Raw genomic sequence first — 16785 nt, 5'->3', positions numbered from 1 at the left:
ATAAGATCTAATGTTTGAGCAAAGACGGAAGATTTGACAAAGTGCATGAGCACGAGCAACAAATATTTGCACAGACCGGCAAAAGAGTACCATCTCCTGGATCAACATCAGCTATTGAATAATCAATCTTTCTGCCAGAATCCACGCAAAACAAGAAAAGTAGCTGGACATCTTGTAAAGCAGAAATACTGGAGAGGTAATTAGACCTCTTGACTGAAGCACGGGATTTTATGCCTTTCAAATGAAGGTTGTCTTGAAGAGGATATCTTCAAGGTATGCTCAATCCCACCATTTCTTAGCTGACGCTGATACTAAGAGCAGCCAAGCTGATCTTGGAAGAGAACCAGAAAGTGATGAACTGGACTGGGATGGCTTTAGCACCATATTGGAGAACAGATTACAAAGTGTAGGTAAAGGTTTATGACTGTTAACTCTAATTTGATGAACCTATTATTACTCAACCATGTTCTAAGAGCCTGTGCGACAACTTACTAATGTCAGCGGCACTAGAATTTGGAGTCACAGGACCAAACTGTTAAGAAAATTCTAGGGACACATTCCTGAAGTAGCATTTTCTCATCCTTAATGGTTAAAGAGTTTGACCCTTCTGTTTATGGTAAACATAAAAACCTGACCCCCAGACCCCCATTCACCTAAAGTACAGAGAAAGCACGAAGGACACTTGGCAAAATCTATGAAAAAATAAAAATAAATAATTTGCTCCTGACAGTATCAATTATCTCAGAAAGTACCGGTAATTTACTCTTACACACCTTCAAGTGCTTTTGTTGATTTTTTTTAGATGTGCAGGAGCTCTTCTTTAAGGCAGTTTTTAATGCCAAGGTGGTGCGCAATATTCCATCACCCCAAAATTACCCATGTCACGCCCTCGCTAAATCTCTGTGGACACACTTTGACAATCATCAACAGTCCCTGTTCAGTGGCATGTCCGCATTTCCTGGTCATCACTATGTATTTACAGTATATACAATATAATATTGTTCTACCATTCCTCTTCAATGTTTAAGGTAGGATTTTGAAGAGCTGCTGCCAACTTAATTTTTGCTGACTGGGTCTGGCCATGCTTTCTCAGTTATACGTATTGTAGGCAAATACTGTAGAGTAGTGGTCCCCAACCACAGGTCCGCGGACCGGTGCGTGGATCAACTGCTTCCGGGCCGTGTGGGCTGCACCTGAAAAAATGTTTTGAAAATTATTTAGTTTAACAGTTCATACGTTTGTGCTTTATTGTTTTTTGGTGCCGATTCTGGCTGCTGTTTATATTACATACATAGTGAGAAGGATTATGTGGTTTTTAGAGCAGCCAGCAGCAGCACCCCCCGGTCCGTGGTTATATGACACACACCCCCGGTGCACATTATAAATCTAAAGCTTTGACCGGTCCGTGGTGATAAAAAGGTTAGGGACCGCTGTTGTAGAGTATACTGTATACTGTTACAGTTGTTTAGTGTGAAACCAAAAACTGAGTACATTTTTTTCTGGTTGCTTGAGCACATTTTCTCCTATATGTTGGCTATTGTTGCCAAACCCTTCACACTAATAAGGGAACAAATGACTAAAATTGCAAAACATCATACTGTTCTTGCGAAAACAAATATCTTCAAACCTTTGTAAAAGTTGAACTTTTTTGATGCTTTTTAGGTTTTACTCTTCTTTCACAGGGACGAACAATCATCCACGCATCCAATTACATCCAAGGAAAATCTAGAGCGTCCAATACACCTGCCCTTATGTTTTTTGGAATGTGCCGTTCATTGAACAACAACTTCTCAAACTTCACATTATACAATACCTCTCTAAGCCATCAAGTATGTGAAGGGGATGGGGAAACCTTCAATGCAGAGAATACATTTTTGGAAGCCGAGCATTAATATAATGAACCCTAAATACAACTTTGCATTGGATAAGTCTGTGACCTACACAAATAGCAGATGCAGGAACAAGAGACAAAGCCGGATTCCACTGTTGTTCACTTCATCTAAAGATAAGGCATTCCTCCCACACAGTCTTAATGCCTGTCAGTAATGATGAGAATGCCAGCCAAATAGACTTCTACGAAACAGAGATCCATGTGACCATGTGCACATGTTCTCAAAATTCTCGAAGGCTACCACACCCCTGCTCTGGTGCCGTCAGTAATTTTACAGTATATATTTTTTAATCTCCTTTTTTCCTTCACCTTCTTGTCCTCCTCCTCGCCCTCTTGCTTTTTTTTTTTTTTTACCTCCAAGTTTTCTTCCTTTGGCCTCCGGGCAGGCTAACGTTGCTCACTTTTCCTGCTTCCTCTATTGTACTCCTCACAGACAGCTTACCTGTGGCTATTTTATTATTATTAGTGATTGGGCTCATTGCAAAGTGAAAAATGTTTGCAAAAAAAAAACCCCGACAGTTTTCGCCTAACAACTTGTCAATGTGGTCAGGCAGCAGATGTTTCTGATGTGTTATATCAAAGGAAAAGCATGCAAAAAAATACAGTACTAGTAGGCTAAAATATGGCATTGATTGTCAAAACCTGACAACTTTCAATATGCCACGTGGCCGTCCCTTCTAAATGTTTTTTTTAAACGGGAGGTCGAGAGGTGCACCCTATAGGTGTCAAATTTAGCTCATGTCGGGTTAATTTACTGCCATTCAAAATTGGAAATATTCTCAGTTTTGGACGTATGGAAAACTCAATGTTTTATCATGCATTTTTATATATATATATATATATATATATATATATATATATATATATATATATATATATATATATATATATATATATAGGGCTGATGCCACTGAACATTTTGAGTATATTTACATGAAATTAAATATGTATTTATATTTGACGATGTTATGACCCTTTCAAAATCAGCCCAAGTTGGATGATAATAAGGCCAGACTAGTGAAAAATATCAAGAAACCCAGGGGTTAAAAGAACTGGTATGTCCATTACTAGAATGCATAACCTCCTGTTTTTTTTGTTTTTTTTATTCAGCCGTTTACAAACTACTGTTTAAAAGATTTTCAATCATTTTGTGTGAATGGTTTCTGGCAAGCCACGCTTTCAAACAATACCATTGAGTGATGGAGCCTTCCACTATTCAGTTTTGTAGGCACCTATTAGCCCTCATATCATTGTCTAATTATAGAAGTTGGGGAGCAGCCATGTAGAAAAGTCGACAAGGCACAGAATAAGTACTTTTATGGGAAAAAAACTGCACATGGAAAAAAAGGCTCTGGTAATTTTGCAAATGACCTCATATTCTGGTACTGTTTTCTTATACCAAATACCTTGGCTATGATGACTGGTTCATAAGCAATGACGATTATCTAGTACAGAGTTGACTGAAATCTTTTCACTCCTGTTATGGATGGTTGCTGCTGACCATGAACGCCGGTAAAAGGCTAAACGTGTCTATCAGGTCAGCTCCTCACGTCACTGTGTTGATCTTTGTAGCAGAGCTATATTAAGGAGAGATTAGACTAACAAAGAGTAGGATTTCTACTTGGTGCAAGGGAGGAACACACATTTTGTGGCACATATTGTGGTAAGATATTTTTCCTTAGTGCTTTGATCTATTGAAGATGGTCAAATTTCATATCCAAATGACTTCTTATTGGAACAATTTTGTAAATTCACCTGCATCATCATTCATCCAGTTGTCACTGCTCCAAAGATGCTTTCGAGAGAAAGACACAAAATTTATAAACACACAGATTCCAGCAATTACTGGTACATGATTTTAGTTGCATTCTGTTAAAAGAATCATAGGATTTGATCTTGCTCTGTTGTTGTTCTGTCAAAGTTTCTCTTCATGACTCGGAGCCAATTTATAATTTGGTTTTCACCAAACTTTAATTTCATTGAACTGTTATTTATTTATGTTAATAAGTCAAATGCCTGACAAAGAACCTTATCCATTTTGAGTAATTATCAGCCCTCATAGAAGCAGTTCTTTTCAGGACTTTGATTTGTTCAGATTTAAAAAAACCTTTTTACATTGGTGGAATTTGAACTGTCTTTTCTGAGCAACATCCTGATTATTGTTTTGAGTAACCTTTAAACATAGGTGATCATGTAAATGTCACATAAGTTCTCACAATTCAGTAAACCTTAGCTTTGTTGAACATTTCTTTAGTTATAAATTATTATAATTAATTATCCATCTATCCATTTTCTGTAGCCACCTATCCTCAATTATTATTGATTTCTATTATTATTTGACTATATTTTGTCATGTTCTCTTTGATTATATTTCACTGGTAGACTTGTGACTGAAAGTCAAACACGCACTTTGGGAATAATACAGACTGGGAGGCACGGGAGATGATATGGGTCAGAGCTGCTTTGTCCAATGTTACCCTATTAAGTAAGGATTTGGAAAAGCAAGCTCTCAATGGCAAAAACTAAGAAAGTGCATTGGTTGTGTAAAAATGTGAAAACAAAATGAAGTGTGTGTATACTTTGTTTAGCGTTTTTACATTATTCATACAGACTCTAGTTTTCTTTTCATTTTTTTATTATATGAGGAGAACTGTCTAAAGGTATGGAAGCATATTACTTCTCATGTGCCCAGAAGGAGGGTTGGGCAAGTAACTTCAAAACTGTAATGCATTATTTATCACTTATTATTGTCATTTCAAAGTAATTAGTTAGATTACAATATTACTGTATTTGAAATGTAATGCATACCACTATTATTACCACCATTCTACCACTCTAAATGTCGCTCATTACACAACTAGTGGAAGGCTAAAAACAGTACAAATCATAGATTCTGTATTGTATTGTAAAACCTTAAAGACAAGATACAAAATCTTTTTTTTTTCTCCTTATTACTTAGATGCACAGCACAGTGGATGTATTGTTAATACTTGAGGCAAAAACAGTTAGTGCATCCCACAATTTCTATGTTCATATTCAAATTCATTCTGTTTCCTACAGCACTTGAACCAATCATAATAAATTCATAATAACACTCAGAAATCAACTGAATAATAGTCCTAGGCGTAGTCGATCTGTGTGCCCAAGCATACTGTCGTATAGATTAAAATTGTCCAATAGTTTGCTCAAAATTGCACATGTGGGGTAAAAATGAAAAAAGTAACAAACTTCACAATCCACATCTGTGTGCACTAACCCTCTAGGAACAAGACACTACCCACATAGCCAAACAGCGCCGTGTCCGGCTGGAAAAGAAACAACGTGAATTAGAGCGACAACTCTCTGGCCTGTCAGAGCGTCTGGAAGAAGGGGAGCTCCGATCCACTCAGCTAGCTTGCCACAAAAACAGGATGGAGGAAGAATGTAACAGCCTGAGACAAGACCTAGACCAACTGGAGGATGCCCTTATTACGTGTGAGCAGGGTAAAGAGGTAGAGAATCGTTTCCACTTCTACCATTTAACATAGAGGTTGTTGAATTTACATAATTTTACAGAAAGTTTTTTTTTTTTTTTACACCAAGTTTAATGTGAATATACTTAAGCTATCACAAAACAATATCCAGTTTGGTCCATTAAAAAGGAAGTGACTTTTATTTATATGTCTTTCATAAACAAGAACACAATGTGTTAGCGTAACAGCAAAACCTGACCTCAGAGCCTCAGAACCCTGCTGGCTTTATATTTACGGGGACAAAACGCTCTCTTTTGCCCGGACATGTCTACATTTTAAACCCTGTCCAGGCATCCAGAGGAGTTTTAGAAATTTATGAAAATGACAAATAGCGGTCATTGGGGCTGTCATCTTTAGACCAGACCTTGGGGGGATCATGCTGAAGGTTATGTAGGAGGGTGCACATTTGCTTTTTGCTTATGTTGCAATGTTACATGAGTTCGCTCATGGACATAACGACCAATAAAAGTCAAAAAACCGCTAATGTGGCCCTCAAGCTTATTTTCTTTATGTGCCGAAATGCAGTTGGTATATTATATTCAAAATAAAACATGGCACAGCTAGTCCACATCAAATGGCATTTCAATTGACATAAAAATTCTATTCAATTGACAAAAATTCTAACTCAAATTTGTTGAAAGCAAACAGGTAAGCAACATGAAAACAAGCACACTCAGGAGGGAACTGCAAACCTATTGGGTAATGGGTATAGTTGTTCTGGGATTAAAGCCAACATACATACATACATACGTATATATATATATATATATATATATATATATATATATATATATATATATATATATATATATATATATATATATATATATATATATATATACACACACACACACACACACAGTCGGCCCCCGGCTTACGAACACCCTCTTTTACGAACATTTCGACTTACGAGCGTGGACCGCGGAGTTTTTTGTCCCCCACTAACGAACAAACCTTCCGTCTTGCGAACAATCAGACATGCCGGCCATTGTATTCGTACATTTATTTTCGCTTTGCTTTGACGCTCAACACAGCGACGTTGATGAGCTATTGCTCTTAAAATGTCACAGTCACTGTCTCAGTCACGGTGCCAGTCACGGAGTCAGTCACGGAGATGCTATTGGCCGGCGTCACGTCAATCACAGAAATGCCGATATGCTATTGGCCGAACGCCTTTATCTAGCTTGATGGCACAGCTGGTCGGGATGGAAGGAAGGAGAGAAAATAGGTGAAAAAAGGAAGGAAGGAATGTTGTGAAGACTTTGCAAACTTTATCTGTTAGACATGGCTTCTAAAATTGCAGGTGGCGGTAAAGGAAGAAGTAAGAGGATGATGACAATAGAAACCAAGCAGTTGTTAAAAAAAATACGAAGGAGGCGCATGCATAGTTAACCTTGTAGTATGGACGGAACCGCTCGGCAATCTTCTAAGGGCAAGACTTTCCTTGCCGGGGGACGGACCTCGCTCGACAACAAAATGGAGAGGCTTCTTCTTTTATGGATTAAAGAGAAGGCAATCACCGGTGATATGTTTTAGTTTGAGAAAAGTTCTTGTTTAAGAAAATAAATAAATAAATTCTGCGGGTTGGTCTCTGCTCACCTCCGTCTCCACTCGGCTCAAGTCACGTCGCCCCAGAGGAAAATGCCATTTATTCTTTGTGTATCCATGTTAATTTATTTAACTGTAAAGTAGATTATGATATTAATATTAAATGTGTGTGTATATTCGTGATGGTTATAACTATGATTTCACCACGCGTTGCCAGTCAATGCATATGTACAATGGACCTCGCTTTGCTACATCAACGAAATCATCTGCTTACGCATGACACGGTAACGCTGATATGCTATTGCTCTTACACTGTCACAGTCACTGTTTCAGTCACAGTGTCAGTCACGGAGATGCCGATATGCTATTGGTCGAACGCCTTCATCTAGCTTGATGGCACAGCTGGTAGAGACGGAAGGAAGGAGAGAAAATCAGTCAAAAACGGAAGAAGGGAATGTTGTTAAGACTTTGCAAACTTTATCTGTTAGACATGGCTTCTAAAATTCCTAGTGGCGGTAAAGGAAGAAGTAAGAGGATGATGACAATAGAAACAAAGCAGGAGATAATAAAAAAAAAAATACGAAGGAGGCGCACGCATGGTTAACCTTGCTCATGAGTATGGCCGTAACCGCTCGGCAATCTTCTAAGGAAAGACTTTCCTTGCCGGGGGACGGACCTCGATCGACAACAAAATGGAGAGGCTTCTTCTATTATGGATTAAAGAGAATTTGTGCATATTTATGTTATGGTTAAGTGTGTTTTACTTCAAATATGTAACGCTTGTCTAAAAACATATAAAGGGTAGTATGTGCCTTTTTTAACATAATTTAGTAATATAGAATGAAAGCCTCACATCTTATCACTGCTTCAATGGGCCAGGTTAATAGAATAGAATAGAATAGAATAGAATAGAATAGAATAGAATAGAATGCCTTCATTGTCATTGAAAAGCAGGTACACACTGAGATTGGGAGCGTTTTTTCTGATTGTTGCAATTTAAATAAATATGAATAATAAACATAAATACAATATAAGAGATATTAAATTAACACAGAAGTGCAATCTCACACAGAGGCCACAATGACATGCCTAGTTCAATCCCTAACTAAATCGGTTTTACTGAAGTGTAATAAAGGATTAAGATTCTATCATTGTCCAGGAATGCGCAAAAAAGTGCAGGGCACCAATTTAACTGTATGCTGATGGAAAGACTTACTGCATTGTGCAGAATAAGCCTCCACTGAGTTTCCACAGTAAATTTGAAGAGGCCTTTTGAGTTTAAGAGGTTAGATTTGCGGAGACATTCTCTCAGTGGTGTTTTACTTGGCTAATTGTTATCCTGTGTGGTAAAGAACTTATGGGTACTTCAAGACACTTGTTGGTCAACTGACATTAAGCTGGTAATTCCAAAGAGACATGTCAGAGAAAGATTGTTTTCTTTCTCCTCTAGTTTTTCTGTTCTACATTACGAAATAGAGTTTTACTGTTATCGTCAGGGAAAAGTAGGACATCTGAATGAGAGGATCATGGGAAAATTGTATTGTAATTAAATTAATGAACATATTGTCTTAGTACAAATTTGTAACAAAACAAGTGAATAATATGCACACACCTGTTACAAATACAGATGCCTCAAGTAGTGAATTCACTGTTATAATTTGCACAGTCAAATACCTTGAGTTTGTGTCTAAGAATAGTGTTTTAATGTGCTTACCTACTATAGTAATTCACCATAGAAAAGATGAGTTTATACTTACAAGAATACAATATTTCAATGTTTCTATGTTTGGTCAAATTGTAGCTACAAAGACATCATATTCATTCACGGATTAGAATGATGACATGAGAATATAAAATAGGAGATCCATTCTGTAATTAGTGAAAATCATGAAAATGAACCTTAAATAATATTTTACATTTTGAGTTGGAACACCTCCTGTTTTTTTGTCCCAATGCAGAAAGCTTTGGAGGACCTGCACAATGAGGAGGAGAAAGTGGATTTATTAACCCAACAGAAAACCCAACTACAAAAGCAAGTAGAAGATGTGTGTGATTCCAATATGCACTTGCCAATATAAAATTATTAGTTCAGTGTCTTTGCATACAGCATCAGTTTGTTCCTATTACACTATTGGGAGAATTTTGCAAGTGTGGGCGAAAGTAGCAAATACACATGTACGTCAGGAGTTAGTCAGGCTGTGTACTAAGGTCAAGAATGGTTGCTAGACAATCACTAACAGTTTTAATGCTTGTTCTTGTCATAAGGACATTTTGAACAAACCCTCCGTTTCTCATTATCCCTTGTACAATTAAGAAATGACAATGCAGCATATACAAGATAGTGTCTGCCACTCCCATGTCCTCTCGATAGATAAACCATAACAGGTCCAGTGTCTGCAACTGTGGTCTGAGGAGTCAAAAGAGTGCCCTCTCAAGGGTCTTTATAATCAAGGATGTCAAGGCCTCTCCTCCATAATTCTTGAAAACCAGGTGGCCTTCCCATCTTAGGCACAGGAACAATGCTGTAGTTCTTCCAATAATTTGGTACCTGCCCCGTCTGGAGGCTTCGAATGAAGAGTGAGCGCTTGGGAACAGCCATAGCACATTACCTCAAAAACCAAGGTGATATCCCAGGGGTGGCCAAGTCTGGTCCTCGAGAGCCACAATCCAGCCTGTTTTCGATGTGTCCCTTCAATTAACACACCTGATTCAAATGATTAGCTTTTCAGCATGCTTTGCAGAATCCTGATAATGACACTGATTTGAGTCAGGTGTGTTGGTCGAAGAGAAACATTGAAAACAGGCTGGATTGTGTCTCTCGAGGACCTGACTTGGCCACCCCTGCGATATTCAATCAGGTCCAGCTCATTGGCCAGGGCACACTTCTCAGCTCTGCCAACTGTGAAGTAATCGCTGGAAGATGCCACGGTGGAAAAGCTGTAGAGTGTAATCCACTGTGGCTAGAACACACACTCCAGTCCCTCTTCTGAACAATCAGCAAACAAACTGAAAGGTGGAGAGAGGCTGTCTGCCTGTTGTTTGGGGTTCACGCCAATGTTCACATCAAGACTGGGTGAATTACTTCTGCACTCATATGTTCACCGCCCCCAGGACTTGGGAGCAGAACAAAGTCCAGCTTTTCCCGACCCAGACAGCTAGTTCCAGAGCCCAAGTTGTACTGTATATCGAGGCGAGTCCAGATCTTTATAGCTGGATCCTCTCAACTTCGCACACAAGTTCAGGCATCTTCAGATCAGGCATCTTCACTGCTAGAGTGGCAACCTTCCACTTTCCAAGGGAAACCCCTCTATAACTGGGTTTGAGTCGCCAAATTCCTTGTCTTCATCTAACTTAGATTGCATATGCCATTGGTAAGGCTATAGGTACCTGTCAGAGAAATCTCAGAAAAGAAGACTAGGACAAGCCTAGCTGCTTAAACAGCAAAAAGAGTAACTCAGACCAGCCAAGATTGACTTTTCTATGCCGGGCATAGGGAAAAAAGCTTGGGCAAATGAACTCGTGGGTCTTCCAACGCTAATTTCACTGCCCAGCCGGCCCCCCTGGCTTTTATTGAGCAAAAGCATAGCAGATTACAAGACACAACAAGACACAACAAAAGAGCCAGCCGGGTGCCACCGGCAGCTGGGCCAAGGTCCCGGCTCACACTTTCGTGCGTCAACAGCTCTATCTAAGGACAGGGTCAAAATGAACTAGGATTGCATAAATGGGTAACAATGAAATAAGCACATAATGATAACAACCTAATATATGATTCCCTTCACAGTACCTCTGAGGGCTGTGGCTGACCACGTCCCACAAGAAAATGTACAGCACTCGAGTGAGTGCTTGTCATTGAGCCCCACCACTAGAGCTGGTTCCAGAGATAGGCTCTAATGGCGCACGGCTGGGTTAGGCTACTGAAAACGTAGCTGTATTGGGAGACAATTTCAATTTTGTTTGTAGCTAATCTACAAAATGAGACGTCATTTTCCACAGTAATATCAACAATAAAGAACTACAGTAGGACAAACTCTCCATTAGATCCATTACGAGAAAAAGACAAAGGAAATAACTACTCATCATGTAGACAAATGAAGCTACAACAACAGTACACGCTTAATATTGTGTCAAGTGTTTTACGTGAGAACGAGACACTTCATAATCTTGAATTAGAAAGGAGCCTACAGAATAGATCTATTGACATATTGTCAAGGCAAACCATTCAGATATCACTGTGTGGTTGTTTGGTCAACTTCTGCGTCAAGTGTATTCGCATGCTTTCGTTGTAGCTGGCCTATCAGCTGGAACAGGAGCACTATCAGCGTGAGGAGCTGGAGAAAAACTGTAAGAAGATGGAAGGTGACAACCTGTCCACTCAGGAGAGTCTGGAAGGTGTGGATAAGCCAAAGAATGGTCCAGAAGAAATCATCAAAAGGTCATATTTGCACTCATGTTCCTGAATTCAAACTAAATGCTATTTAGACGAGCAATATGGTAATCATATGTATGTATACAGTACATGTTTACCGTATTTCTCCAAGTACAAGTTTTTTTTTGTTTGTTTGTTTTACATTTTTTCCCCTTATTTTCAACCACAATATTAGGGGGGTTGACTTGTAACTTGCATAACTCACAACAGACCAATTTTTCCACGTATCTGTGTTTGAATAACATTAATTTGAATGTGAAATAAGTACTACTATGTCATTTACAAGGCTTAAAATTATAATAACTTTCATTCGATATAGTGTGCATGTGTTAAAAAAGAAAAAAAACCTGAAAAAACGATCTCACACCCCTGCTAACCGAACCACAAAAATGGCTGCTCATAGTTCGTTGATTGGAAGTGGTGGACAAAAACGTTCCCCCACCCGGGATAGGTTAGCTAATAGCTACGCTATGACTTTGAGACAGATGAGCCAAGCCACAAGCCAACACTGCGTAGCTTAGTTGCTGAGCATAGCACTGCCTTCTAGTGCGCATTCAATAACGTCACGTTCAACAGGGGGCCTCTAGATGGGGATCTTATGACTCAATTGGCTATTGCAGCTGTCTATTAACGTTCATATATCCATTTGCGCATACGAGGAAGCCTGCAAATTTTGTTGCAAATGCCCAAGCCTCTGGCTGGTTGCAGGAAGATTTCATACTGCCTGGCAACACAAGTTAGCTGAATTCTAATTGGCTAAAAACTCCAACTTAAAACTACAACACTGGCAGGAGCGTAATCAAATGGATATAATAAGACACAAGAACAACAGCATATGGAGAATAACTATCTTTTAAAAAAATATATAAAATACATATATTTAGTAAAAATAGTTGAAAGGGTTAGCCATGGGTCCCATGATTGCTAGTGTTGTTAAAGAGAGATATAAGAAGATGATTTATATGGAAACGAAGCTGGAGATAATCAAGAAATACGAAGCAAGCCTAGCCTAGGCTACCCTTACTAGGGAATATGGGCATAACAAGCGACACTTCCAAGGTATATCAATAGCTTCTATATTTTTTATTTATGATGTTTTCTGATTGTATTCATGTATATTATATTCATGTAGCACTTATACTATTTTAGTACCAATTTTCAATATGTATGTACAATTTTGATGTTTTTACCTGGGGTTCTAAGCGCATTAGCTATTTAACATAGGTTCGGATTGCCCGTCATACGGCGAATTGGCCTTACGACCCCAACCACGGAACAGATTACTCTCGTAACACTTAATCCCTGTTTTAAAATATAATTTATTCATATCTATGATGTTTTTTGTTTGGTTTTTGGATGATTCTGAGCACAGCCACATTTTTAAGAGAATTTCAGCTTTGTTGGTATAACCTGTAGCTATAACTTTTCACAGGATGTGTAAGACTATCCTCTATAGGCTATGCTATATATAATGCTGTGCAAGGATAATATATGCTTGATTTACATTACTGTTCAGCAAAAAAAAAAAAAAAAGTAAAACCTCATTGTGAGGGAAAAAAAGCATGGTCAATGGATTTTCCATTGAATTGACGGCTGTGACATATATTAATTTTGAAAATATTTCCAAACCAGTGGACTTCAAAAAACATCTTGTCATTTTCCCATAATGAACCTCTCATGAAGCATGAATGCTTAAACTCTGACATGTTGGAAGATGTCTCTTTTGAGGTTCACCCACATGCACTCACTAATAAGAGCAGAGCCATCCACAGTAACAACTGTCATAATACACTCTCTCTGACACGCTCTGTGCACACCAATGCACACTTTAATCTGCATTAGAATGTTTCAAGCCGCCAGTCGTTATGTTAAAAGATTCTCTGTCACTGTTATCATTAATAAAAGTCAATGAGTCACTCTGTTGCTAAGTTACTGGGTTTTTCAAAAAGTCCATGACTTAAGTTAATACAAAACCTGTCACTCATTTCATATTTCTTTCATTTCATTGGCATTACATGTTGGTCTAAGAACATTTTGTGCATGATTATATTATGAAGGGAAAATATGTGCACTTTCCTCAACCTTATTTACAGTACTTCTAAAGACATCCCATTGAAAGCAAGGGCAGTTTGTCATTATAGTAACAAAACATGAACATGTACAACTTTTGAATTTGCATATCACCAACAACGCTGTACAAAATTACAAATTAGATGGCCGTGTCAAAAAAACGACAAAGCAGAAACGATCAGGGCAGACATGGCTCAGACACACACATTTTAACTAATAAAGTCAAATAACTCATACCACCATCTAAATTTGAAATTGTTTTCCTACATCAAGGCTTGTCTTAAGTTAGGACAGGTAATAAAAGTTCCCTCGCAGGCTTGTACCTCAATACACGAACGCGATCTCTATCATACATATTCCATTTGTTGTCAGACTTATTGGCAACAGTATGGCTTCGTCACGTCCAAGTGTGAACTGATGAGCATTAATCAAAGATAGAAACAGCCTAATCCAGGCCTCTTTATTTTTAATTTCAGCTCTTTGTTGTACCTGGAGACTTTATAGAATACCATTCATATGGATTGACTGATTTGGTCTTGAGAAATACTTTAAATAAAAATAATGTTAAATATGTTCATTTTTGATTGCTCAATTTGATCATTTGATTACAGTTCTAGTGAGAGCACTATTTCGAAAAAATTGCATTTGTATCTTTTTTTTTATGACACAAGAAATCACATTCATGTGATTAAGGACATTTCATTGGACCATCAACCAATGAGGGCAGGAGTTATTATCTACTCCCTCCCCAACTCCTGCCCTCATTGGTCGGTGGTCGCACCGGGGGCCAATCACGTGTCTTGTATGAGTGCCTGTCTCCCTCATGAAACTCCCACACGTTGTCGACATGAAGGAAGGGCAGGAAAGAGTAGCGCTGCACCGGAGCGTTGTAAATCTCTTACCAAGATTTCTTTAGTAAAAAATTGGAATTTCAAGTGTAAAGTCTGATTGTTATCATGTTTGGTCAGCTACAGCCTTCACTCTATTTAGACTTCCGGGCGCCGCTAATAGAACCATGGCTCTCAATGAGACTACAGCCAAAAGGATGGGAAGGGAAGGAATAACAGTATAGTTACTGTATAAGATTTAATCATTGAAAATTTAAGTAAATATGTGTACTGCATTAATTCGACATCTGAGGAGTGTTCGTGGTGTGTGCATTTATAGTTAATGTGTCTCTCTGACATGCAGGAAATCTTCACAGCGCATCTCTCTGCAATGCACTGAGGGCACGATAGGGGACTCGCAAAGTAGCAATGGATCACTGTATAATCGAAGGTCTTGCAATCGCTAGAAAATTTCCAGTAGTTTCATGCTGTTTAAGGAACTATATAATATTGGGATATACAGGGGACCAAAAAGGAACTTATCATCGTGGTTCGTTTAATTACGGAAAGCGAAGGAGGAAGACTTTCGTCAACCAAATTCAAATCACATTTTGGATGTTAATTTGTGTCTTGTGTGTAGTCGTGCGAGTTTCAAATCTAATTCTTGATCTTTGTCAATACAGGCAGGACACGGAGATAAGGAGTATTTGTTCCAAGCTTGAAGCAGAAGAAGCCCTCTGTAATGGACTGCAGAAAAGGTGCAAAGAGCTGCAGGTGTGATTCCATTCTGTTCATCCAGGACATGTCTGTTATGGTCTTAATTTTCTACTGTTTTCATATTTTTCTTTCTTTCTTTCAATTATCTTCCATTGTCAGAGTTCTGTGCGTATGCACCAATTTTGTCAATGACAACCTGTTTTAGGAAAACAAGGAATATGCCATGGTACAAACTTAACATAAACAATCCCTGGGATCATTCCTGGACACTCGTAACCCTTTAAGTCCTGAAGCGTCAAACTCCAGTCCACAATGGCCTGTGTCCTGCATGTTTTTCACATCTTTATTTGCAACACACATGATTCCAATGATGAGGCCCATTCTGAAGCTCCTGTTGAAAGACGGAAAATGTACAGGACACAGGCCATCGTAGACTGGAGCATGACAGTTTAGGACTAAGAGTCTTAAGCATCGACAGAGTAAGAGATGGAATGAGAGTCCGTGTAATTATGTTCATACAATTTAGTTATCATGACAATATTTTCCTCAGTTGGTAGCAGGTGTTGAACTCATCATATATCTAAAAGAGTACCATATTTTCCGGACTACAAGCTGCACCGGTATATAAGCCGCAGCAGCAAAAATTGAGCAAAACATCTTTTGCCACGGATAATCTGCACTGGACTATATTTATGCAAAAAGGTGTTATATGAAAGTTTTAATTTTCTTTTAATATATTTTTTAAATTGTCTACCAACTGCAACATACTCTCTTTAACAGACTGAACATGCCTGTATGTTTAGTCCCAACATTATATTTATAGAAAATGGATGGATCGATATTACCTACACACCACCAACAGAATACTGCGGAGTTAAATAGCAGTTCAAACTTAAAATCAACACTTTGATAGCATTCTGTCTCCCATTGTTTAATTGATAGATTAATTTAGTGAACATTGCACACACTGCACATAAATAAATATACAATCATAATATTATAAATACAATCATATACTGTATACTTTATATCAAATTTAGACACCACATACTTTTATACAAGATCTTATTAAATTTAAATTTAAATTTAATTTAAATTTAAATTTTTTGAGCACAGCCATTGATTCACATCTTTTCAGTTCTATTTCATAGTTGTTCCATAAACTGATTCCTTGAGCAGATACACACATTTGCTTGACCAGTGGGAAAAAACAGCAGATAAGCCACACTGGCCTATAAACCGCAGGACTCAAATCATGAGGAAAAGGTCGCGGCTTATAGTCCGAAAAATACAGTAGTTCTTTAACTTTGTTGGAGGTACAGAATACTGCCAGGTTCATTTGCGCATACACCGAACTTTTCCAAATTCAAGGCATAAGTGAGGTTTTTTTTTTCTTTTTCCCCCTTTACCGCAGTAAAGCAGTGGCTTTCGAAGCGGTGTGTGCGGACCCGAGGGTCCATGGGCTGACTGCAGGGGGTCAGTGAAATAATTTGGGTGAATAAAAAATATAGAAAAAATATAGACTTGTGTTAAGTTCATTTTATTTTATATTAAATAATGAATTAATTCATGATTCATCAATGAAGCAATCAAGTCAACCATCTTAATATATTTTTTAAAATAGACCCACAAAATCTACATCATCATCAAAGAGGTTCACCCTCGCGCCCACAGGACCTCCTGTTTTGTGTGTTTTTATGTATTTCATGTTTGCATTGGTATTTCATTGTACAGCACTCTGGTTGACCATGATCTTTTTAAATGGGCGTTATACATCAAATTTGACTTGAC

General features: G+C 38.2%; 1 protein-coding gene across 1 annotated transcript in view; it reads left to right on the top strand.

The window, feature by feature from the left end:
• The first annotated feature begins 241 nt into the window (after nt 1-241).
• Nucleotides 242-16785, top strand: part of LOC148409250 (putative uncharacterized protein MYH16) — a 39538-nt gene continuing 22994 nt past the window's right edge. Inside the window, exons 1-5 of the mRNA XM_088439619.1 lie at nt 242-406; nt 5155-5382; nt 8910-8996; nt 11241-11386; nt 14961-15051. Coding sequence (XP_088295745.1) covers nt 242-406; nt 5155-5382; nt 8910-8996; nt 11241-11386; nt 14961-15051 — 717 coding nt within the window. The remainder of the gene's footprint in view (nt 407-5154; nt 5383-8909; nt 8997-11240; nt 11387-14960; nt 15052-16785) is intronic.

The sequence above is a fragment of the Hippichthys cyanospilos genome, chromosome 17, assembly GCF_059441005.1.
Source record: "Hippichthys cyanospilos isolate Australia breed blue-spotted pipefish chromosome 17, RoL_Hcya_1.0, whole genome shotgun sequence".
In the NCBI taxonomy this organism is placed as follows: domain Eukaryota; kingdom Metazoa; phylum Chordata; class Actinopteri; order Syngnathiformes; family Syngnathidae; genus Hippichthys; species Hippichthys cyanospilos.
The sequence above is the reverse complement of the archived record's forward strand: the minus strand, read 5'-3'. Positions and strand labels throughout refer to the sequence as shown.